Here is a 26,482-nt window from a genome sequence, read left to right as displayed (position 1 = left end):
GTGGAATCCAGAAAACAAAACAGATGAATGAAAAACAGACTCAAATACAGAAAAAAAAAAAAAAAAGAAAGTGATAGTTGCTGGAGGGGAGGGGTAAAATAAAGGGGATTAAGAAATACAAACTTCCAGTGATAAAATAAAAGTCACACAGATGAAAAGTACAGCATAAAGAATATAGTCAGTAATTCTGTAATAACATTGTTGGTAACAGGTTGTGAGCACTGAGTAATGTATAGAATCAATTAATCAATATGTTGTACACCTGAAACTAATATAACACTGTATATACGTCAATAAAAATAAATAAATAAAAATAGAGAAATAGATGGGATTCCCGTCACTGATAATTGAATAGAATTTTTTATTTCAGGTGCAGCCAACATGAATATTTTTAAACCATATGAAGTTTAAAGAGAGGTTATCCATTTGAGGAGAGTAAAAAGAATGGTACAAATAGCTAGACTCAGTGCTGGCATTCAAAATACTAAAGTACATACATATACACATACACACACACATTGTATATATATACATTTATATATAATATATATACTTACATATTTATACACACACTGTACATATATATATATGTTATGTATATATATAAATCTTGTATATATGTGTATGTGTACACAGACACTGGAATATTACTCAGCCATCAAAAAGAATGAGATCTTGCCATTTGCAATGACATGGATGGAGCTAGAGTAGAGTGTATTATGCCAAGTGAAGTCATTCAGTCAGAGAAAGACAAATACCATATGATTGCACTCATACACGTAATTTAAGAAACAAAACAGATGAACATTGGGGAAGGAAGGGAAAAAAAGAGAGGGAGGCAAACCATAAGATTAACTATAGAAAACAAACAGGGTTGCTGGAGTGGAGGGAAGCAGGGGATGGGCTAAATGGGTGATGGGTATTAAGGAGGGCACTTGTTATGATGAGCACTGGGTGTTCTATGTAAGTGATGGATCACTAAATTCTTTTCCTGAAACAACTATTACACTATATGTCAATTAACTAGAATTTAAATAAAAACTTGAAACAAAAACAAAATACTAAATGGCTAAAGAGACAATGAAGGAAAAAGGAAACACAAATGAACAGATAAAGATGTTTGATAATGAAAGTGGTAGCCTTTTTCTCTACATAAAATCTTTTCATGATAAGAACAAAGTACAAACCACTTAACATAAATTTTCTTTGTGCATTAAAACTATTTACCACTACCAGAAACCACAGAAGCATTGCATTACCTTTTCTCTAGAAGCCAAAGAGGCTTAAGTAGAAGGAAATAATAACTTCATTTTTTTGTTTTTTGTTTTTTGAACTAGAAAATCTGAGAATAAATAGCTCTTTCTCAGTTCTTTTAAAATTTTGAAATTCACCAAAAAAAGGTTACAAGTGACAGAACTTCTTTAGGGGGGGTACAAGAGGAAGAAAGAGTAAGATTTTTCTTTCTTTAGTAAATTAAGTAAATACTTCTGGAATGCCATCTCAGCATAAACTTTGTAGATCAGGGTGGGCAAATTACAGCCATGGGCCAAATCCTGTTCACTGATTTTATATGGTTAAAAGAACATTAAAATAATACTTAAGGGCATGTGTAAAATTATATGAAATTCAAATTTCAGTGTCTAAAAATAAAGTTTTACTGAAATATAGTAACACTTATTCAGTTCCATATTGTCTATAGCTGCATTTGTGCTACCATAGCATAGCTAAGTAGTTACAACATAGACCTGCAGCCTATCTGGGCCTTTATAGAAAAACTTGGCTATCTAATGCTAATGATGATAAGCTAGACAAACACTAATTAGAAACTATTTTTTTTAATTTTTTTTTTTAACGTTTATTTATTTTTGAGACAGAGAGAGACAGAGCATGAACGGGGGAGGGTCAGAGAGAAAGGGAGACACAGAATCTGAAACAGGCTCCAGGTTCCGAGCTGTCAGCACAGAGCCCGATGCGGGGCTTGAACTCACAGACCGCAAGATCATGACCTGAGCTGAAGTCGGACGCTCAACTGACTGAGCCACCCAGGTGCCCCTAATTAGAAACTATTTAAAATCAGGTAAAATTCAAAATTTGACCTTAGCCTGGCTTAAGGATAAATGAAAAGATCTAATGTAAAGATGCAATTTCTCAACAAAAAACATTTGTAATTCAAAAGCCTTTCAAACACTGAAATATGAGATATATCACAAATATTTACCTAAACCATTAAGCCTGGCCATTTCCTAACATCCAGTGTTATTTCTAAAACAGATTTAACTGAATATACAAAATTAATCCCTACTTTGGGTACAAATAAGGTACTGCTTATCTGGAATTGTTTATAAAGATTGTTTGCATGAATAAAAAAAAATATTACAGAATAGGGCACAAACAGAAAAATTCTTTTTCATAATACTCACCTTTGGAAGTCCAGGCTTGGGTTTGAAGTTTTTGCTTCTCCTATAAGACAGATCATATATTAGAAATAACGACAGTACAGATGAATCCTTTCCAGGTCTCTGGTAAAACAATAGATTATATACCCATTTCCAAGATACTGGTCCTCTATATGAAAACACTGTCTAGTTCAACTAAGCAGGCACCTTTAGGAATGAAAAATAAGCAGGGAAAAGGAACAAGAGATACCTGCTCTACAATATAGGTATAAACAGATTCAAGCCTGATAATCAGTAACATAGTGTTGTACATTCAAAACTAAAATTGTTTCCTTTTGGACGTTAATAGAATTCTGCTTTCCTATACCTACAGAAACTTTGTTTCTGTCATTTTTTTTTTTTTTCAACGTTTATTTTTGGGACAGAGAGAGACAGAGCATGAACGGGGGAGGGGTAGAGAGAGAGGGAGACACAGAATCGGAAACAGGCTCCAGGCTCTGAGCCATCAACCCAGAGCCTGAGGCGGGGCTCGAACCCATAGACCGCGAGATCGTGACCTGGCTGAAGTCGGAGGCTTAACCGACTGCGCCACCCAGGCGCCCCTGTTTCTGTCATTTTAAGACTTTAAAGAGATGTCTAATTTCATAGATTTTTTAAATGTACATATCAAAAAATTCTTACCTTTCCCTTTTGAATTAAAAATTCTCTTCTGCTCTTTTCCTTCTTTATAACCCAATATTATATTCACATCAAGACTTTTTTAACGGCTAAAGAAATAAAAGGAATAATGCCCAGAGCTCATGAGCATAAGCTGGGGAGTCAGAAAGACCAAAGCTTGAATCTAAAACTCTAGCACTTACTAGTGTAGGAGTTTTAACTTCTCTAAGTCTTGGTTTCACTAATGTGATAATGTAAGATAATGTAGAATGTAATAATGTAAAATGAAGATCATAATACCACCAACCTCTTGGTTGCTGTGAGGATTAAATGAGTTAATTTATAATTCTGAAGCATCGCAAAACTTAAATAAATTGAGCCTATTAGCAGTGTTAAGTAATGACTTAGGGATTAAGGAATCCAATTCAGTCATACCAGCTAGCGGTCAAAAAATATGTTTTGCAATAATGCCTGAAATACATGGATACAGGTAGCTAAGAACTTTTTACTGGTCCACCTTGCATAGTTAAACCTATACCCTCAAAGCAGTCCTATAATTAGGTAATGAAGAATGGCAGGCTGGATAAAGGTTATATATCACTATATATAGTCTCAGTCTCCATTTCATAGGGGATTTTACTGCCCAATTTGTTAGGACTGTCAAAATTAAAGGACAAGTGCAATTCAAGACTGAGAATCATAAAAAGTGTGAACAGTTTTACTCTATTTGTATGTAGGGTCTGTCAAAGACTAATGAAGAATTATCTCCGTAAGTACATCCAACCATGATTCTCCTGGGGAGATGAAAACAAACAAACCGCCAAGCTTCTTAATGCAGGAGATTCACAGCTCTCAATACTATTTTTGGTTCACTTGTTTCACTCAAAATTCTCCTCATGAAAATAATGATTCACCATCACCCCTCTTCTTTTTTTAGCCAGAAATTTTAAACCAGTCATAAAAACCAATCCACATTTCTGATCAATACTAACGTGAGAATTCCATGCGCTCTTTCCAAGAGTTTGCTGCTAGCTGAATTAGCAAATATCCCATCTTTATCAAGCAAGGAGGTGCTACTTGACAGTCTGCTCTGGCGAATCCCAGTTCTGCCATTCCAGGCAATATCAAATGTATCACTGTAAAAAGTTAAACACGGTATAATTTGCTTTAGTTAACTGAGACATCTACAATACTCCCCACATTGCTTAAATAAGTAAATTTTAAAACTTTCAACACTGAAGTTAAAATTTACAAAAAGAGCTAACCCAGCAAAAAATGGTTTTAGCACAGAGATTACCAATCAATCTAATCTTTTCCTCATTCAGAACAAAGAATTTCTATGGATTCTGGCACATTCACATACAAATGTGCATGTAGATGAGCACATCATACAGCTAATATCTTTAAATCTAATCCATTAACTATTTACAATCAGTAAATAATATAAGGTTATTATAGTAACATAATGGCTTTTGTCTTTGTTAGATTTTAGAACTTCCAAATATTATTGAAGGAATTTACAATCCTAATAGGCTGTCCCATTCTATGGAATATTTAATTTCTTCCTGGGAGGTCTTATTCACACATTCACTCACTACACACACATCCACCAAAGTTACTAAGTATCTTCTATGGGCTGAGCAATATTCTAGCCACTGGAGATAGAGGAGTGAACAAAACAGATAAAATTATCAGTGATTACAATATGAGGACTTAATAGAGGGCTTTCCAGGTAAAGCAGCAAATTGACCACATTTTTTGATTCCTCCCATAAAAATCCATAAAAACCCATAAACACATTAAATATTAATAAAACCCATAAAAACCCATAAAAACATTAATAAAATAACTTTTAAAGGAATAAACACTTAAGAATAAAGAAAATATACTAAGAGACAAGAGTAACACAGTTTTGAAATATGGAAAACAGAGGAATACAGAAAGCAATCTGAAACTGGCTACGAGGAAGAATGAGAAGCATCTGTATTTACAGAACTCTCAAAGGCTCCAGAGTTTCTAGAGTTCCATCAAGTACCTGTGGAAGTGGTGGGGAAGGTGGGTTAAAAACAAGAGCACTAGTTGAAAGTCAGTTTAAGAAGCAGTTAGACGAATGGATAAAGAAGATGTGGTTTATATATACAATGGAATACTACTTGGCAATGAGAAAGAATGAAATCTGGCCATTTGTAGCAACGTGGATGGAACTGGAGGGTATTATGCTAAGTGAAATAAGTCAGGAAGAGAAAGACAGATACCATATGTTTTCACTCATATGTGGATCCTGAGAAACTTAACAGAAGACCATGGGGGAGGGGAAGGAGAAAAAAATTAGAGAGGGAGAGAGGCAAACCATAAGAGACTCTTAAATACTGAGAACAAACTGAGGGTTGATGAGGGTGGGGGAGAGGGGAAATTGGGTGATGGGCATTGAGGAGGGCACCTGCTGGGATGAGCACGGGGTGTTATATGGAAACCAATTTGACAATAAATTATATATATATATATGTATACATATGCGTGCATGCATGTGTGTGTGTGTGTGTGTGTGTGTGTGTGTGTATGTAAAGAAACATTTAGAACTCCATGAAGCCTGATAGCCATCCCTTACCTAAGCAAGAGGATGAAAGAGGAGTCCATGAACCATGGACTAGGCAGCACCAGGCACAACAGAGGATGAGTATACTATATAGAAGTCAAAGGTAATACTGAAAATAGATTCTCAACCCTCTTACCCCACTGGCTCCAGAATGCCAGCAGCTAGGACGATATCCTCCAGGGAGAAAATCGGAATAAACTTTTGTGTGCAAAGTGGCCATCCCAGGAAGAAAGACCCAAAGATACCAATATGTTCTATACATTGCCAACACACCCAATTAATCAGATTGCAATTAGTCTTTCAGTGTTTCAATAATGAATATTAACAGTCAACCAAGGTTCATCAGACATCTGAGTAAAGCCATGAGCATAAAACAGAGACCAAAACAAACTATCATGACATAAACAACTTAAAGGAAAAAAAGATCAGGCAGGCGGAAAAAAAAAAAAAGTTTTAAGCCCTCAGTAATATTCTTAGAGAAGAGAGAAAATATTGCATCTATAAAATAAGATGCTATGAAAAATTAAAAAATTGAGAAAACAAAGTAACAAAAATGTCCTAAAAATTAAAGATGTAACACCAATAAAAATGCAGAATATACTTATTCATTTAAAAGTATCTATTGAGCACCAAATAGTGTCAATTTTTTCTAGCATCTTCATATTACTTAAATTCAAATGGAAGAAAACAAACACATAAAAAAACACATTGTATGTCAGATAATAGGTGCCAAGGAGAAATTTTAAACATAGAAGAAGAATGCCAGGACATTAGGCTTTTTAATAGGGAAGTCAAGGAGATGCACGATGGAGAAGATTTCATTTAAACAGAGATCTACAGGAGATAAAAAGCAATTCAAGCAATTATCTGAAAGAAGAGCACTCTACTCAGAAGAGCAAACACACAGTTTGGGAGGCTGGAATTTTGTTGATGAGTCTGAGATATATTAAATAAATCAGCAAGGCTGGAGTGGAGTAAACAGGGGAAAAATGGTAGATCAAGTCAGAGTTAGGAAGGAGGAAACCATGTCACATATACCCTCTAGGAAATGTAAGAATTTTTGGGTTTTAATGAGAATGAGAAAGAAAGACAAAGAAGGATTTTCAGCAAAACATGAATCAGCTTTTTTATATTAAAATGTATTTTATATTACATATATTTACATATTATATTAAAATGATCTGGTTTCTATATTGAATACTGTTTGAGGGGCCAAGGACAAAAGCAGGGACATTACTTTAGGAGGCTATTATAATAATCTATGCCAGGGCAATAGCAGTGGAAGTAGTAAGAAATGGTGAGATTCAGGATATCATTTTAAGGTACAGCCAATGTAACTTGCTGATGGATTGAATGGGGAGTGTCTGAGACAGAGGGAATTAAGGATGACTTCAAGATTTTAAACCAGTAAGAGAAGATTTAGAGATGAGGAAGTGGGAGAAATCACTTATAAAGCAAAACAACATGAAAAATCATTAACAAAATAGATCAATCAAGTAGACTCAAGAGTTAACAAAAGAGTTTCTAGACAGATCATACAAAATTCTGGTACTTAAGTACAGAGGAGAGATGTCACTTGTATTACAAAGGCTCAAGAATCAGGTGCACCTGGATGGCTCAGTTGGTTAAGCGTCCAACTCTTGATTTTGGCTCAGGTCATGATCTCACAGTTCATGGGTTTGAGCCCCACTTCAGGCTCTGTGCTGGTGGGGCAAAGCCTGCTTGGGATTCTCTCTCTCTCTTCCTTTCTCTCTTCCCCTCCTCCACTCGTGTACTTTGTCTCACTCTCAAAATAAATAAATAAACTTGGGGCACCTAGGTGGCTCAGTCAGTTGGGCATCTGTCTTCGGCTCAGGTCATGATCTTGCAGTCTATGAGTTCAAGCCCCATGTCAGGCTCTGTGCTGACAGCTCGGAACCTGGAGCCCGCTTCAAATTCTGTGTCTCCCTCACTCTCTGCCCTGCCCCTGCTCACAATCTGCCCCTCTCTCTCTCAAAAATAAATTAACACCAAAAGACTTTTAAAAATTAAGTAAATTAAATAAATAAGCTTTAAAAAAAAGAATCAGAGAAAGGGCATCTATAAAAAAAAAAACCTACAGTCAACATCATGCTTCATGATTAAAAAAAAAAAAACACTGGAAGATTTCTCACTAATATCAGGAATAAGACAAGGATGTGAGCTCTTGCCACACTAATTCAACACTGTACTGAAGTTCCTAGCCAGGGCAGTAAGTAAGAGAAAGAAATAAAAGACATCCAAGTTGAAAAGGAAGAAGTAAAATTATATTTATTCACATATGACATGATCTTACATATAGAGAATTCTAAGGAATCCACTAAAAAACTATGAGAACTTATGAGTTAAGCAAGGTTAAAATATTCAATTATATTTCTATATAACAGCAATGAACAATTGACAATGAAAGCAAAAAATTTTTTCATTTATAAAAGCATGAAAAATAATACTTAGGAGTAAATTTGAGAAAAGAAGTGTAAGGCTTGTACACTAAAAACTAAAAAATATTGTTAAAAGAATTAAAGATCTAAAGAAGTGAAAAGATATTCCATGACAATATTCCTCAAATTAATCTATAGATTCAATATAACCTCTAGCGAAATCCTAGCCATTTTTTTTTTTGCAGAAATGACAAGATAATCCTAAAATTCATACGGAAATGCAAAGAATCCAGAATAGCCAAAACAATGTTGAAAAAAACAAAGCTGGAAGAATTACAGTTCCTGATTTGTAAACCGATTATAAAGCTATAGTAATTAAGACAACATGGTACTGGCATAAGGAAATACATACATATCAATAGAATAAAATTGAGAATCCAGAAATAAACACTTCTATTTATGGTCAAATGAGTTTTGACAAAGGTATCAAGACAATTCAACAGGGAAATAACAGTATTTTCAACCAATGGTACTGAGGCAACTGAATATCCACATGGGAAAGAAGGAAATTGGATCTTTATCTCTTAGCATATACAAAACAACTCAAAATCAATTACAGATCTAAATTTAAAAGCTAAAACTATAAAATTCTTAAAAGAAAACAGAGAGAGTAAACCTTTGTGACTTAGGCTTAATGATTTCTTAAATACAACAAAAGTATAGCAAAAAATAAACATAGATAAATTAGACTTCTTCAAAATTAAAACCTTCACACTTCCAATAACACATTTGAAATCATGTATCTGATAAGGGACCTAGATCTAGAATATATAAATAACTCTTACAACCTGATAATAAGACAACCCAACTAAAAAACAGATTACTCAAGAAATAAAAAGAAATGAACTACTGATACATTTAATAACCTAATGAATTAAGCACCATGTTTAACGTTAGAGAGCTAATCTCAAAGTTTTGAAGGGAATTAGGACATGTCACCCCAAATTACACTACATAAGGGAACTAAGAATCAACAGATACAGGAAGAGTCAGTTCTCTCCCGTCCCCTGAACTTCCTAAAAGTAGGGCATAGATTTCCCTTCTTGAAAAGTGTCCCCATCTCCCCTACAAGAAGAGAAGAGCAGCTTTTATCACCTGAAATAAGAGACTAGGAACTGAAAGGAGTTTGCTTAAATAAATCTTACTGAAATAACCCTCATCTTCCATTAGTTCCCCCATCTATTCCCTAGTCACTACCCCACTTTTTATAATCCCTTTTAAAGCCCAAAACATCTTTCCTTTAAAAAAAGAGTATATGAGCCCCCAAGTATGACACCACTTCTTTAAGTTTCACTTATTTTCTGTGAATACTCATGCATGTAAAACATTAATAAAAATTATATACTTTTTCTCCTGTTAATCTGTCTTTCATAATTTAATTCACAGGCCCTAGAGGCCCACAGGTTGCTAGAGGATAGGACAGGGAAGGAGAGGGGTAAATACAAATAGGCAGCATTAGTGAATTCTTTTGTGATTATGAAAAAGGTATGTATCTTGACTGTGGCATTGATTACATAATTGTATATATGGGATACAATTGCAAAAGTCTATATATGGACATGTGTAGATTGCTAAAAATGGTGAAAGTAAAAAGATAAGTTACAAATTGGGGGAATACATTTGAAACATAAGTGAAATGGCACCAGTACATAAAATTTATAAAGAATACTTTTTAAAAAAGAAATATGGACAAAGCAATGATATTTCAAAATACATGAATAGCCATAAAATATATAAAAATTGTTCAACAACATTAATAAGCAGGGAAAAGCAAATCCTAAGATACCATTTTATAACCACCAGATTATCAAAAGTTAAGAAGACAGTCAGCTGAGTTGTGCTGGCAAGGAACGAAGCAAAGGGAACTTTTAGATGCCACTTTTAGTGTACATTAGTACAACTCCTTTGGGGGAAAAACTGGGGATTATCTTACAAAACTATCATGCACATATCCCGCTGAATTAACAGTTCCATTAATAAGTACATATCCTAGCAATGTAATAATAGGTGAACCAGAGACTGGTATGAGCATGTTTAAAATAACACCATTAGTCAGGGTGCCTACATGGCTCAGTTGGTTAAGCATCTGATTCTTGATTTCGGCTTAGGTCATGATTTCATGGTTCATGAGATCAAGCCCACATTGGGCTTCGTGCTGACAGCGCGGAGCCTGCTTGGCTTCTCTCTCTCTCCCCCTTTCTCTTCCCACCACCCCCCCAACACACATGTGTACACACCTGCTCTCTCTCTCAAAATAAACATTAAAAAATTAAATATTATATGGGGTGCCTGAGTGGCTCAGTCAGTTAAGCATCTGACTTAGGCTCAGGTCATGATCTCACGGTTTGTGAATTTGAGCCCCGCGTCAGGCTCTGTGCTGACAGCTCAGAGCCTGGAGCCTGCTCTGGATTCTGTGTCTCCCCCTCTCTCTGCCCCTGCCCTGCTCGCACTCTGTCTCAGTCTCTCAAAAAGTGAATAAACATTTTAAAAAAAATTTTTTTAATTAAAAATTTTTAATAATAAAGTAGCACCATTTCTTTAATTTTTTTTTTTAACATTTATTATTGACACAGAGAGCAATACAGCATGAGCATAGGAAGGGCAAGAGAGAGGAGGAAACACAGAATCCAAAGCAGGCTCCAGGTTCTGAGTGGTCAGCACAGAGCCAGATGCGGGGCTCAAACCCACAAACCATGAGATCATGACCTGAGCCAAAGTCGGATGCCCAACCAACTGAGCCATCCGGGCACCCCTAAAGTAGCACCATTTCTAAGAGTAAAAGAATCACTCATATATCCACTGAGAGACAAATCAAGTATGGTATATTAGTGTCACAATAATTTTTTTTTTGAACGTTTATTTATTTTTGGGACAGAGAGAGACAGAGCATGAACGGGGGAGGGTCAGAGAGAGAGGGAGACACAGAATCGGAAACAGGCTCCAGGCTCTGAGCCATCAGCCCAGAGCCCAACGCGGGGCTCGAACTTACGGACCGCGAGATCGTGACCTGGCTGAAGTCGGACGCTTAACCGACTGCGCCACCCAGGCGCCCCAACACAATAATTTTTTTAATGTGATAAAATATTTTTTTTTTACTGTGATTAAAAAATACACAACACAAAACTTACCATTTTAACTATTACTTTTTTATTGAGAAATAATTGACACATTATATTACAACATACTGACTGAGTACTTATATATACTGCCAAATGATCACCACAATAACTATGGTTAATATCTGTCACCATATGCAGTTACAAATTTTTTTCTGTGATGAGAACTTTTGAGATCTACTCTCTTAGTAACTTCTAAATACACAATACAGTATTATTAACTATGGCAACTATACATACTATCTGTTACTTCCCAGAACTTATTTATTTTGTAATTGGGAGTTTGTACCTTTTGACCACCTTCACCCATTTCACCCACCCCCTACTCAGGCCATGGACAACCACCAATCTGTTCTCTCTCCATTTTAATATTTTCAGTGTACATTGTATATGAGTATATTGGCATGAGTACATTCACATTGCTCTACAAACATCACCACTATCCATCTTCAGAATTTTTAGCCAAACTGAAACGTTGCATCCATTAAACAGTAACTCCCTATCCCCCCAATAGCATATAATATTATACAGCAACTAAAAAGAATAAACTGTATGCAACAAGATGGATGAATCTTAGATGAATATTGCTGAAGGGAAAAAATCATAGAAGACAGCATACTATATACTAATTTTTCTGTATAACTTAAAAACAAGCAAAGACAATTTATGGCTTAGAAAAAACATACATTTATGATAAAACTTTTTTGAGAGAGAATACAAACGTGTATGAGAGGGGGAGGAGTAGTGGGGAGAGAATTTTAAGCAGGCTCCATGCCCAGCATGGAGCCGAATGCAGGGCTCCATCTCACAACTGTGAGACCATGACCTGCGCTGAAATCAAGAGTCAGACACTCAACCAACTGAGCCACCAAGATGCCTCTGTAAAACTTTTTTTAAGAGTACAGTAATGGTAAACATAAAATTCTACATAGCAGTTATCTGAGGGGTGGGAGGAAGGGAATGATCAGATAATATAAAGGTAGCTGTAGCAATATTAATAATCTTCTAGTTCTGAACTTGGGTGGTAGGTTCATTTTGTTTGTGTGCTTCCTAATTATATGAGTGTTTGCATATTCTCTTATAGCAAAGTCTACATTAATGTATAAAGACTGAATAGGAGCTTCCCATTAAACATGTATATCAAACTTACTATACACCATTTCAAATCCTCTCAGTCTTAACCTCTTATAGCTACTGCTGTTGCAAAGAGTACTATGACTAGTTACACATATTTAGTCCAGTTTCAAACCTTATTATACCATTTATAAAAGCTTCAAGAAAGAAAAACAAACTACACCTTGCTTCATATTTTTAAAGCCACATAAGTATTAATAAGAATTCTAACTATTTCTTCTATACCTCTTTGAAAACACAAACCAAACATACTTACTGTTGATTTTTTTCATTTAGAGTATTCATGCCCTGGAGATCAGAAAGAGGTGTTCTGGGATTTTTCCGGGTTATACCTAACATATAAAAAGCAGATATTTTCAAATCAATGCTAAAAGAAACTACACATAAAACAATTTTTCTAAGGGCAAATGAAATTAATGTACTTTGATAGTAAATATTTGCTAAACATGTCAGAAATATCAAAATAAGAATGTGAACCAAGGCACATGACTGTTACTTACAAATCTGACTTAATCAACAATGAACCCAATTAGGGAATTAAATAATAAATCTTTTTAATTGTTCTCTCATTTAAACATTATCAGAAAATCAAGGGTAACTGGGCTGAAGGTCTAGAAATGTATATGCTCATTTATTTTAATATTCAAAAAATTCCTAATTATTCCTTTGCAACATTTTTCAGCAATAATTATATTGCTGACATGGACCATAGATTTTAGCGATCAATTAATCTTATGTATAGACACTGAGAAACAAAAACAATAAATTACTTCCTTTACCGATATTTTTTAAGTTATAATTTACTTTAAATCATATGATAAACACTGAAGCTCTATACACATAAGGCCACAAATTTTCAACACACATTTAATATAGGTAAAATACAATGGAAAGGAAATAAAAGTATCTATTCAAGATAACAATCTTAAATGTAGAAAATCCTAAGTAACTCACAAAAAATTATTAGGACTAATAAAAGAGTTCAGAACAATTATAAAATATAAGATCAGTACTTAAAAGTCAATTTTATTTCTATACAATGGTAATAAACAATCCGAAAATAAAATTAAGAACACAATTCCATTAATAAGACCAAAATAATATTAAACAATAAATTTTAAAAAGTATAAAGTGTCTACACTGAAAACTACAAAACATTAAAAGAAAATCTAAATAAATGGAATGCCTTTCAAACTTATTGGTTGGAAAATTTAATACTGTTAAGAAGGCAATGTTCCCTAAATTTACCTGCAGACTGATGCAATCTCTATTAAAATTCCAGCAGCATTTTTTTTTGCAGAAATGAATAAACTGACCCTAAAATTAATATGGAAATGCAAAAGACCCAGACTACCAGAACAATGCTGAAAAAGAAGAACATGATTGGAGAACTCACACTTCCTGAATTCAAAACTTACTACAAAGACAGAGTAACTGAGACATTATGGTACTGACATAAACAAAGACAAATAAATCAATGGAAAGGAACTGAGAATACAAATCAGACCTTTACATTTAAGATCTATTGAATTTTAACAATGGTGTCAAGATATTCAATGGGAAAAGAATAATTTTTTCAATAATGGTGCTGGGAAAACTACATATCCTTATGCAAAAGAATGAAGTTGGGACCAAAAATCAAAATATAAGTCCTGAAATTATAAAACTCTTGAAAGAAAATACAGAAGTAAATTTTTCTGACACTGAAGTAGACAATAAAATTACTTAGATATGTCACCAAAAGCATAAGCAACAAAAGAAAAAAAAATGGATAAAAAGACATCATCAAAATGTAAAACTATTATGCTTCAAAAGACACCATATCAAGAAAGTAGGAAGACAACCCACAGAATGGTAGAAAATGTCTGTAAATCAAATATCTGATAAGGAACTTGAATCCAGAAAATAAAAAGAAGTCTTACAACTGAATAATAAAAAGACAACCCAATTTAAAAATGAACAAAGTATATGAATAAATATTTTTCCAAAGAAGACATGCAAATGGCTAATAAGTACACAAAATGATGCTCAACATCATTAGTAATCAGAGAAATGAAAAATCAAAACCACAATGAGATACCACGTCACACCCACCAGGATAGCTATAATCAAAAAGACAGATAATAAGTGCTCCCAAGGACACGAAAAAATTGGAACCTTTATACACTTTTGAAATGTGAAATGATACAGACACCTTGGAAAACACTCAAGCAGTTCATCAAAAAACTAAACATGGGGCGCCTGGGTGGCGCAGTCGGTTAAGCGTCCGACTTCAGCCAGGTCACGATCTCGCGGTCCGTGAGTTCGAGCCCCGCGTCGGGCTCTGGGCTGATGATGGCTCAGAGCCTGGAGCCTGTTTCCGATTCTGTGTCTCCCTCTCTCTCTGCCCCTCCCCCGTTCATGTTCTGTCTCTCTCTGTCCCAAAAATAAATAAACGTTGAAAAAAAAAAAACAAAAAAAAAAACTAAACATAAGATTACCATATGACCCAGCAATTCTACTCCTAAGTAAATCCCCAGGAGAATTTCCAATACACTATTACTGGAAATATATCCTGAGATCAACAAATTCTTAGAACTTTGAATGACTTTATTTTCTTATATATTTGAATTCATTGTTTTTGTTTTATTTAATCAGTTGTTTAGTTATAGGCACCAATTATCCCTATGACAAATTCTCCCTTTGTATCCTTCGTATTTATTATTTTCTTTCGTGTATTGAAACATAATAATCCCAGAAGTTTCTTCAATATCAGTAATTCAATTTTCAGCTATTTCCCCTATTTTTTGAACTCATACAGATTTAGCTTTATGCCTCTGTGTGCTTTAGTAATTCAATACCTATTTTCAGTATCATTCTGGTATTTTATACTCTCAAATTTGTACTGCTGCTTTACTGGATTCATGTTATTAAATGCTTCTAAACTATAAAGTACTCACAGGAAATCTCTTTCTCTTTCTTGGAGTATCTTCCCTGTAAACACAATAGGGCATATCTTTGAGGGTTGTTCATTTATGCATATTAACTCACTTTCTTATTTCCCTCTGTATGATGATTTTTCAACATCAATTATTAAATAGTTTAACATTAAAAGGGATAATACACTGAACACTGGCAACTGATCACTCAGAAAATGAAGGCCTGTGCACCTCTCTCCTGATCCCATCACAACAGCTTCAGGTCCCATCATTGCCTACTTGTTAGGATTAGCACAAAAAAACAAAACAAAACACTATAATAGCTATCATAATATTCAATAACTTAATGTTGAAGATTGTCTTATGAGTTCACAGACAGCAAATCTCAAGGAACAATAGGGAACTGTAAAAAGGAAACAAATGGATATTCTGGACCTAAAAACTAAAATTAAAAATTCATTTTATGGGTTTAAACACAGCACAATGAACTTGATAAATAAAAATTATCCAACCTGAAGAATGAAAGAAGATAAAAGAAAAATGAAGAGTATGAGGAATCTGAGAGAATATCAAATATGCTAAAAACATGTAACTGACATCCAGAAAGAAAATAAATTGCAGCAGAAAAAAAAATTTTAAATATTAGCCAAAAATTTCCTAAATTTGATGAAAAACAATTGAAGCACAGGTCCAAAAGGTACAGCAAATCCCGAACAGGATAAATATAAAAATAAATCATATCTAGGAAATCACAATTACTGAAAACCAGAAAACAAAGAGAAAATGTCAAGGAGCCAGAGGAAAAAAGGTCCATTAGGCATGAAAGAATGACAATAGGATGACATCTGAATTGATCATCACAAATAATATATAACAAGGAGAAAATGAAGTATATATTTTTAATGTTTATTTTTTGAAAGAGAGAGAGAGACAGTATGTGTGTGTGTGAACAGGGGAGGGGCAAAGAGAGACACAGACAGAACCCAAAGCAGGCTCCAGGCTCTGAGCTGTTAGCAGAGTCCAACATGGGGCTCAAACCCACGAACTGTGAGATCATGACCTGAGCCAAAGTCGGACACTTAACCGACTAGGCCACCTAGGCACCCTCAGAATGAAGTATCTTTAAAGTGCTGAAAGATTGATAGTTCCTAATGACATTAAACATGTCTACTTTATGACATAGTAACAACCCATAAGTTTTACCTGAGGAATGAACATACGTAGTACACAAAATGACTTGAATGTTTATAGCAGGGCTTCTCACAACAGCTCAAAACAGTATTATAACCCTAATATCCATCAAGAAACGAATGATATACAATTGTTTATACCTATATAACTCTGCAACAAATTACTTAAATATGAAACAACATAGATGAATGTTTACCATTATATTGCATAAGAGAATCAGAATGCAAAAGAATACAAACTGAATTATTCCATTTCTGTAAATTTTTAGGAAAGGCAAAACTATAGTAACAAATCTTAACATGAGTTGCCTAAAGGTGGTGGGAAAATGTACAAGAAAGCAAGAACAAATTTTCTGATACAACTTTATTCTAGTATTTCATTTTGAATCTTTTTGTGTTCATGTTTTAGGTTTTTCTTGTATAAACATCTTATAGTTACATTTTTTTTTCTTTTTAAATGTTTATTTTTGAGAGAGAGAGAGAGAGAAAGAGACAGGATCTGAAGCAGGCTCTATGCTGACAGCAGATATAGTGCTTGAACTCATGACTTGTGAGATCACAACCTGAGCCAAAGTCGAACCCAGACGCCCCGAGTTTTCTTTTTCTTAACTGAATAATCTGTTTTTTAACTATTTAGTTTGGCCCAACATAATATTACTGTTATTTCTATTTTTACTAACTTATTTTATACCTTCTACGCCCTAATTATTATATGCTTTTACCCAGACTTCTACTGAATTATTTTCTTTATATTCTGATTTCTTTCGTTTTGGAAGTTATATATACTCTCTTCTTTGATTATCCTTGAATTTTTAACATATCCATGAATTCTAAACTAAATTCTCTCTTCCCTTTTTCTAAAGAGTACAGAAACTTTTTTTAATATACTTATTTTTGAGAAAATGCAAGTGGGGGAGGGGCAGAAAGAAGGGGACAGAGGCTTCAAAGTAGGCTGTGCACTGACAGGCTGTTAGCAGGAAGCCACATGTGGGGCTCCAGCTCACAAACATTGAGGTCATAACCTGAGCTGAAGTCTGACACTCAACCAAACTGAGCCACCAAGTTCCCCTAAAAAGAGTATAAGAATTTCTGAAAGGTCCGATTCTAGCTATCCCCTTCCCATCTCAGATGTTGTTACCCTGTACTTATTTCCACCTTGTTTTCTTCCCATGAATCAAGAAATTAAGCTTTACTACTAAGTTTTATAAAGTAAATATTTATTTAGATTTATGCACTTATTTAATATTTCTTTATCAGATCTCAAAACTTGCCAGTGAGGTCAGGTTTTGTCTTTCTCAACTAAACCATTTTATAAGTTCTATCAGTGTAGAGCTGTTCAGATTACTATCTAACTTTATTACAATTGTTCATCTTTGCATGGTCTATCTTTGTCCACCCTTCTATGTTCATCATTTTAAGAATCTTTAATTGAACTTCTTGAAAAATTCATTTTGGGAATTAAAGTGATGAGGTTAATCTATTTTTAGTAATTATAAGTAGCAGTACTTGTTTCTTGTATTTTATTTCATATTTTTCATTTATCTCACTCAAACTCATTTTTTTCCTTTTTGCTTTCATTTGTTAAAGGTTTCTTAAGCTACTGTAAAAGATAAACTTGTTTCTATTTTTTTATTATTGTAGTTGCCTATAAAGCACACATTCATGTTTATTTACCCATACTGATTTACCAACTTTGATAAATATCTATAGTCTACCAATTCAAGAAAAAGATAGCTTCCTGACTTCCCTGCAAGCTTCAACAAAGTAACACTCTAGCACTTCCTGCATGTTTCTATTCATTTTCAAACAGGAATTCTGATCATACACTTTTTTATTTTTTATATTCTTAATTCTATGCAAAATAGTCTTTTCTATACATTTGTGACTTTTGTCAGGCTTCATGATATGTGATTTTTATTGTGGTAAAATTTACATATAGAATCCATGCATTTTTAAGTATATGGTTGTGTAAGATTAGATAAAACCACCACCAAAAGAAGACAGAGAATATCTGCATCATTGCCCAAAAGTTCCTTCATACCCTTTCTTAGACAACCCCTACAACCCCTTTCCTGGATCAAGGAAACCACTTATCTGCTATGCATATAGACTGGTTTGCATATTCTAGAATTTGACATAAATGGAATGTAACACAGTATGTCCTCTTTTGTGTAAGGTTTAACTCAGCATACTATTTTAATAATTGATCTATAAAAATATTTCCATGAACACATATTTTCATTTCTCTCAGGTAAATACCAGGGATCGGTATTAATGGAACATATGGGAAGTATATGCGTACCTTTATTCAAAACTGTTTCCCAAAACAATTATACTATTTTACATTGCAGTAGAGTAAATAAGTACCCCCAGTTGCTCCACATCTTCAGCATCAGTTAGTACTGTCAACTTCTTAAAGGTTAGCCATATCACAGGGTGTTAATATGACCTCATTGTGATTATAATTTGCATTTCCCTAATGATTAATGAAACTGATAATTTTAATTAGCCTAAGGATCATTCATAGATCTTCTTTTTTTAAAGCACATGTTCAAATCTTTAGGCTATTTTTAACTGAACTGTTGATCCTATTAACTACAGGGGTTTTGAAAATATTGTTTTCAAATCCATTATCAGTTATTAGTATTATAAATTATTACACAAATATTGTTTCCCAGGGTGTGGTATGCGTTTAGCTTTCTTAAGATCTATTTCAAAGTAGAAATTTTCAATTTGGTGAACTCCATATTTTTTTTCTTTTTTCTTTTTTTTTTTTTAACAGTTTATGCTCTTATGTCCGATCTAAGAAATTTTTGCCTGGCAAAAGATTTTGCCTGACTGCAAAGATTTTCCTCAGGTTTCCTTCTACAAATTTAATAGTTCTCCTCTTTATGAAAAGCTGTATGACCCACTTTGAGTTCAATCTTATGTATAATATAAGGTAAAAGTCAGTCTTCTTGTTACATACAGATACCCAGTTGTTCCAATGTGTTTATTCAAAAGACTATAGTCAACCCCACTGGATTATCTCAACATCTTTGCAGAAAATCAACTGACTTCTATGTGTAGATCTTTTCCTGGATTTTTATTTGGTTCTAGTGATCTCTTGATCTTAAGAATAAGAGAACAATGTCATCATTATTTTAGTCTTGAAATCGTATTGTATAAGTTCTCCAGCTTAACTGCTCTTTTTCAAAATTGTTTTGTTATCCTAGGTATTCTATATTTCTATATAAATCTTAGTTATCAGCTCATGAATTTCTACAAAAAATCTGCTGTGATATTCATCAGAATTGCATTCAAACTATTGATCCAACTGGGGAAGAACTGACATCTCAACAATAGAAACACATGTATCTCAAAAAAAAAAAAAAAAAGAAAGAAAGAAAAAGAAAATGAAGAAGAAAAACATGTATCTCCATTTATTTAAGTATTTTTCAATTCCCCTTGATTGTATACAGGTCTAACATGTATTTCATTAAAGTTATCCCTATATATTTTATGATTTGGTGTATTATTACCCATTGCATATTAAAGCACTTCAAAACCTAGCACTTTAAAATAACAGTTATCATAATCACAGACTTTCTAGAGAGACAGGTTTCAAAAGCTGCTTAGCTTGGAGGTTCCAATAGGGTTTCTCATAAGGTTGTATTCAACCTGTTGGCCAAGGCTATGGTCATCTCAAGACTGGAATGGAACTGGGGAGGAGTTAAGATGGCAGAGAAGTAGGGGAACCCCAGGTATTGCTCATCCCTCAAACACAGCTATGTTGAGGTCAGATTACTTGGAACACCCAGGAAATCAATCTGTAGAGACACAGAAGGATCTCCAAAGTTGGAGGGAGACAGCTTGGCAGATGTGAAGTGGTTGGATCTTTTGTGGCTAAAACCCTGAGGTTTTGGAAGTATATGACTTTCTGCAAAGCAGAGCCATGGTGCACGCTCCTGGGGAAGAGGGACCTGGCCCCGAGAGTCCTTAGTGTGGTGTAGCAATCTCCAGGGCACACTGGGAGAGAACAGTTCCCTTCCTGGAGTACTTCCAAAGAAGGTTTACTGCCTCCCTAAGTACAAAAGACCCTGCAAGTGCCAGCCAAAGGCCTTTCATGATCAGGGTGAAGGGGCTCTACTCCGGAGGAAGGGAGAGGCTCTGTGCCAGGCCAGGCCTTTAAGACTTTGGGTTTTGAATCCCAGCTGCATGCCAAGTGCCAGGTCCTTTAAAACTGGGTTTTGAATCCCAGCCGTGCACCAAAGAAAAAATGCAAGAGAGTTTTGGCACAGGGTGAGCTTCCCTCACTAATCCTTGAGGGCTGCCTGAACAACAGGGGTTGAGATCCCCAGTTGGAGAACGAGGGGTTGGGGTAGCACCATTTTTCCCCAACACCAACAGGAGGGACTTCAGAGACCAGCACAGAGCGCCCAGTGGGCAAGACCTGCTGACACCAAACCCTGCCCCTCTGTGCCTGCAAATGCTTATTTACTGGGGCAAGACTCACACTGAGACAACACAGATGGCCTCTCCTCCAGACAAGCACAGCTACCTCCACCCCCAGGCACTAAGACATAAATAATGCTTTTTTTTTTCTTTCCTTTTTACCAGTCTTCTTTACTTCTTCTGGAATCAGGCTCATAGTTTCTGATTTATTTTTTGTCATTTCCTTTCATCATTTTTTTTTAATCAGGCTTTTTTATTCCTTTCTTTTTTCTTCTTTTCCCTTTGCTTCTGCCTTTTTTCCTCTCTCTCTCTTTTTTTCCCCACTTTGTTCTTCCTTGGAATCAGCAAGATAGTTTTTTGATTCTGTTTGTTTTTTTTTCTGTTCCTGTTCTTTTTCTCTTTTTCTAGAATCAGGCCTACCACTGATTCTAGATTTATTCCAGGATTACTTCAACAAACAAATCAAAGCGTATGTAGTTAAAGGTCCAAACACTCCACCACTGCAAGCAAGGAGGAGCTCTGCAAATGACTGACCAGTGGGAAAAAGCAGCCAAAACACAACAGCAGAGTGGACACAGCATACACCAGAAACACTTCCTGGAGTGTGAGGCCCTGAACAATGTTAATTTTTTTTTTTAATGTTTATTTATTTTTTGAGAGAGACGAAGTGTAAGCAAGAGAGGGGCAGAAAGAGAGGGAGACACAGAATCCGAAGCAGGCTCCAGGATCTGAGCTGTCAGCACAGAGCCCAATACAGGGCTCGAACCCACAAACCATGAGATCATAACCTGAGTTGAAGTCAGATGCTTAACCAACTGAGCCACCCAGGTGTCCCTCAGGCCCTGAACAACATATGACCCCTTTTTAATATAGTAGTACTCTCAAGTGCAGGAAATATAACAAGCTTTTAAAACATGCAACAGACAGAAACTTAGCCAAAATGACAAGATGGAGGAATTCTTCCCAAAAGAAAGTTCAGGAAGAAATCACAGCCAAGGACATGCTAAAAACAGATATAAACAATATATTTAAAATGGAATTTAGAACAACAGTTATAAGACTACTAGCTGGCCTTGAAAAACACAGAGAAGACACCAGAGATCAAAGCAGAGATCTCTGCAGAGATCAAAGACCTAGGAACTAGTCAGGATGAATTTAAAAATGCTATACCTGAGATGCAAAACAAACTAGATACAGTGATAGTGAGGACTGAAAAAGCAGAGAATAGAATAGGTGAAATAGAAGATAAAATTATGGGAAATAAAGAAACTGAAAAAAAGAAGAAAAGGATGTTACTAGATCATGAGGAGAGATTTAGAGTACTGATTCTATAAAACAAAACAATATCTGTATCATAGGGGTCCCAGAAGAAGAGGAGTGACAAAAAAGGGCAGTAGATAGATTTGAACAAATTATAGCTGAAAACTCTTATCTAGAGAAGGTAACATGCATCCAAGTCCAAGAGGCACAGAGAACTCCCTTCAAAATCAATAAAAACAAGTCAACACCATGACATATCATGGTGAAACTTGCAAAATACAAGGATAAACACAGAATTCTGAAAGCAGCTAAGAATAAATAGTCCTTAATCTACAAGGGTAGACACATATGGTTAGTAGCAGACCTGTCCATTGAAACTACGCAGGCTAGAAGGGAAATACTCAATGTGCTGAATAGGAAAAATAAGCAGCCAAGTATCCTTTATTCAGCAAGGCTGACATTCAGAATAGGAGAGAAAGAGGCTTTTCCAGACAAATAAAAACTAAAGGAGTTTGTGACCACAAAAAAAAAAAGCCCTGCAAGAAATTCTAAGAGGGGCTCTCTGAGTGGAGAAAAAAAAGGAAACAGCAAAGACTATAATGGACCAAAGAACAATAACACCAATTCTATAGGTTAACACAATGGCACTAAATTCGTATCTTTCAATAATCACTCTGAATGTAAATGGACTAAATGCTTCAATCAAAACACACAGGGTAGCAGAACAGATTTAAAAAACAAGATCCATCCATATACTGACTATAAGAGACTCATATTACACCTAAGGACACATGCAGATTGAAAGTGAGGGGATGGAGAACCATCTACCATAATAATGGACCTCAAAAGAAAGCTGGAGAAGCCATATTTATATCAAACAAACTAGATTTTAAAACAAAGACTATAATAAGAGACTAAGAAGGGCATTATATCATAATTAAGGGGTCTATCCATCAAGGAGATCTAACAATTGGGATGCCTGGATGGCTCAGTCGGTTAAGTATCCAACTTTGGCTCAGGTCATAATCTCATGATTCATGAGTGTGAGCCCTGCATCAGGCTCTCTGCTATCAACACAGAGCCTGCTTCAGATCCTCTGCCCCCATCTCTCTCTGGCTTCCTCTACTTGTGGTGTGTTTTCTCAAAATAAATAAATAAACTTTAAAAAAAAACCTAACAATTATAAATATTTATGCCAATGTGGAAGCACCCAAATATAAAAATCAATTAATCACAAGCACAAACTTATTGATAATAATACCATAATAGTAGGAGACATTAATACCTCACTTATAGCAATGGTGATCATCTAATAGCACTTAGATCATCTAAGCAGAAAATAAACAAGGAAACAATGGCTTTGAATGACACACTGTACCAAAATGGACTTAACATATATTCAGAACATTTCATCCTAAAGCAGCAAAATCCACATTCTTCTCGAGTACACATAGAACATTCCCCAGAACAGATCACATATTGGGTGACAAATCAGCCCTCAACAGGTACAAAAAGATCAAGATCATACTATGCATATTTTCAGAATGCAACACTACGAAACTTGAAATTAACCACAAGAAAAAATTTGGAAAGCCTTCAAATACATGGAGGTAAAATAACATCCTACTAAAGAATGCATGGGTTAACCAGGATATTAAAGAAGAAAAAAAAAATACATAGAAGCCAGTGTAAATGAAAACACGACAGTCCAAACCCTTTGGGATACGGCAAAGGCAGTCCAAAGAGGAAAGTATATTGCAATTCAGGCCTATCTCAAGAAGTAAGACAGGTCCCAAATACACAACCTAACCTTACACTTAAAGGAGGTAGAAAAGGAGCAGCAAATAAAGCCCAAAGCCAGCAGAACAAGGGAATAATAAAGATTAGAGCAGAAATAAATGATATAGAAACAAAAAATACGGTATAGAACATACCAATGAAACTAAAAGCAGGGTTTTTTTAAGGAATAAAGAAAACCAATAAACCCTTAGCCAGACTTCTCAAAAAGAGAGAGCTCTAACCCAAATAGATAAAATCACGAATGAAAGAGGAGAGATCACAACCAACACCACAGAAATACAAACCATTATTAGAGAATACTATGAATATTGTACGCCAACAAATTGGACAATCTGGACAAAATGGACAAATTTCTAGACACTCACACATTACTAAAACTCAAACAGGAAGAAACAGAAAATGCTGGACCATAACCAGCAAAAAAAGTGAATCAGTAATCAAGAATTTCCCAATAGACACATCTGGGTGGCTAGGTTGGTTAAGCATCTGACTTCAGCTCAAGTCATGATGTCATGGTTCATGGGTTCAACCCCACATCAGGCTCTATGCTGACAGCTCAGGGCCTGGAGACTGCTTCAGATTCTGTGTCTCCCTCTCTCTCTGCCCTCCCCCACTCATACTCTGTCTCTCTCTGTCTCTCAAAAATAAATAAATGTTAAAAAGAATTTTTTTTTCTTTAAGTTTCCCAACAAATAAGAGTCTTGGGGGGGGGGGGGGGGGGGGATGCCTTCCCAGGGGAATTCTAACAGACATTTAAAGAAGAGTTTAATACCTATTCTTCTCAAACTGTTCCAAAAATAGAAATGGAAGGGAAGCTTCTAAACTCATTCTATGAAGCCAGCATTACCTTGGCTCGAAAACCACACACACACACACACACACACACACACACACACACACACACACAAAGTCTCACTAAAAAGGAGAATTACAGACCAATATCCATGATGAACCTGGATGTAAAATTTCTCAACAAGATACTAGCAAATCTAATTCAATAGTACATTAAAAGAATTATTCACTAGGGCTCCTGGGTGGCTCAGTCAGTTAAGCATCCAACTTCGGCTTAAGTCATGATCTCGTGGTTCATGGGTTCGAGCCCCATGTTGGGCTCTGTGCTGACGGCTCAGAGCCTGGACCCTGCTCTGTGTCTCCCACCCTCTCTTCCCCTCCCACCCCCTCGTGCTATGTCACTATGTCTCTCTCTCTCTCTCTCTCTCTCTCTCTCTCTCTCTCACACACACACACAAAAATGAATAAACTTAAAAAAATTTTTAAAAATAAGAATTATTCACCATGATCAAGTGGGATTTATTCCTGGGCCAAGGGCTGGTTCAATATTTGCAAATTAATCAGTGTGATATACCACATTAATAAAAGATAAGAAACATGATTCTTTTAGTAGATGCAGAAAAAGGATTTGACAAAAGCATCCTTTCATGATAAAAAACCTCAAGAAAATAGGGATAGAAGGAACATACCTCAATATCATAAAAGACATATATGAAGGGCCTACAGATAATATCATTCTCAACAGGGAAAAAATGAGAGCTTTTCCTCTAAGGTCAGGAACATGACAGGGATGTCCACTCTCACCAATGTTGTTCAACATAGTACTGGAAGTCCTAGCCTCAGCAATCAGATAACAAAAAGAAATAAAAGGCATACAAGCTGGCAAAGAAGTCAAACTTTTACTCTTCACAGATGACAGGATACTAGGTGGAAAATCCAAAAGACCACCAAAAAACTGCTAGAATGATACAAAAAATCTGCGAAGTTGCAGGATATAAAGTCAACACACAGCAATTGGTTGCATTTATATATATCAATAATGAAAAAGCAGAAAGAGAATCAAGGAATTTGACACAGACACTCAGATCAATGGAACAGAATAGAGAACCCAGAAATGGACCCACAAACGTATGGCCAACTAATCCTTGACAAAGCAGGAAAGAATATCCAATGGAATCAAGACAGTCTCTTCAGCAAGTGGTGCTGGGAAAACTGGACAGTGACATGCAGAAGAATGAACTTGGACCACTTTCTTTCACCATACACAAAAATAAATTCAAAATGGATCAAAGACCTAAACACAAGACAGGAAGCCATCAAAATCCTCAAGGAGAAAGCAGGCAAAAACCTCTTTGACCTTGGCCACAGCAACTTCTTACTCAACACGTCTCCAGCGGTAAGGGAAACAAAAGCAAAAATGTACTGGGACTTCAAGATAAAAAGCTGCTGCACAGCGAAGGAAACAACCAACAAAACTAAAAGCAACTGACAGAATGGGAGAAGATATTTGCAAATGACATATCTGATAAAGAGTTAGTTTCCAAAATCTATAAAGAACTTATCAAACTCAACATCCAAAAAACAAATAAGCCAGTTACAAAATGGGCAGAAGACATGAATAAACACTTTTCCAAGACATCCAGATGGCAAACAGACACATGAAAAAATGCTCAACATCACTCAATGTAGGGAAATACAAATCAAAAGCACAATGAGATACCATCTCACAC

General features: G+C 35.3%; 1 protein-coding gene across 1 annotated transcript in view; it reads right to left on the bottom strand.

Moving 5' to 3' along the window:
• LOC115515708 (unconventional myosin-IXa-like) overlaps positions 1 to 26,482 on the bottom strand; it is a 210,074-nt gene that overhangs the window by 120,410 nt on the left and 63,182 nt on the right. The window contains exons 11-13 of the mRNA XM_030317786.1: positions 12,615 to 12,690; positions 4,046 to 4,189; positions 2,421 to 2,460 (exon numbers count right to left, since the gene is read on the bottom strand). Coding sequence (XP_030173646.1) covers positions 2,421 to 2,460; positions 4,046 to 4,189; positions 12,615 to 12,690 — 260 coding nt within the window. The remainder of the gene's footprint in view (positions 1 to 2,420; positions 2,461 to 4,045; positions 4,190 to 12,614; positions 12,691 to 26,482) is intronic.

Source organism: Lynx canadensis, chromosome B3 (assembly GCF_007474595.2).
Source record: "Lynx canadensis isolate LIC74 chromosome B3, mLynCan4.pri.v2, whole genome shotgun sequence".
In the NCBI taxonomy this organism is placed as follows: Eukaryota; Metazoa; Chordata; class Mammalia; order Carnivora; family Felidae; genus Lynx; species Lynx canadensis.
Note: the sequence above shows the minus strand (reverse complement) of the source record. Positions and strands in the feature narration are given on the sequence as shown.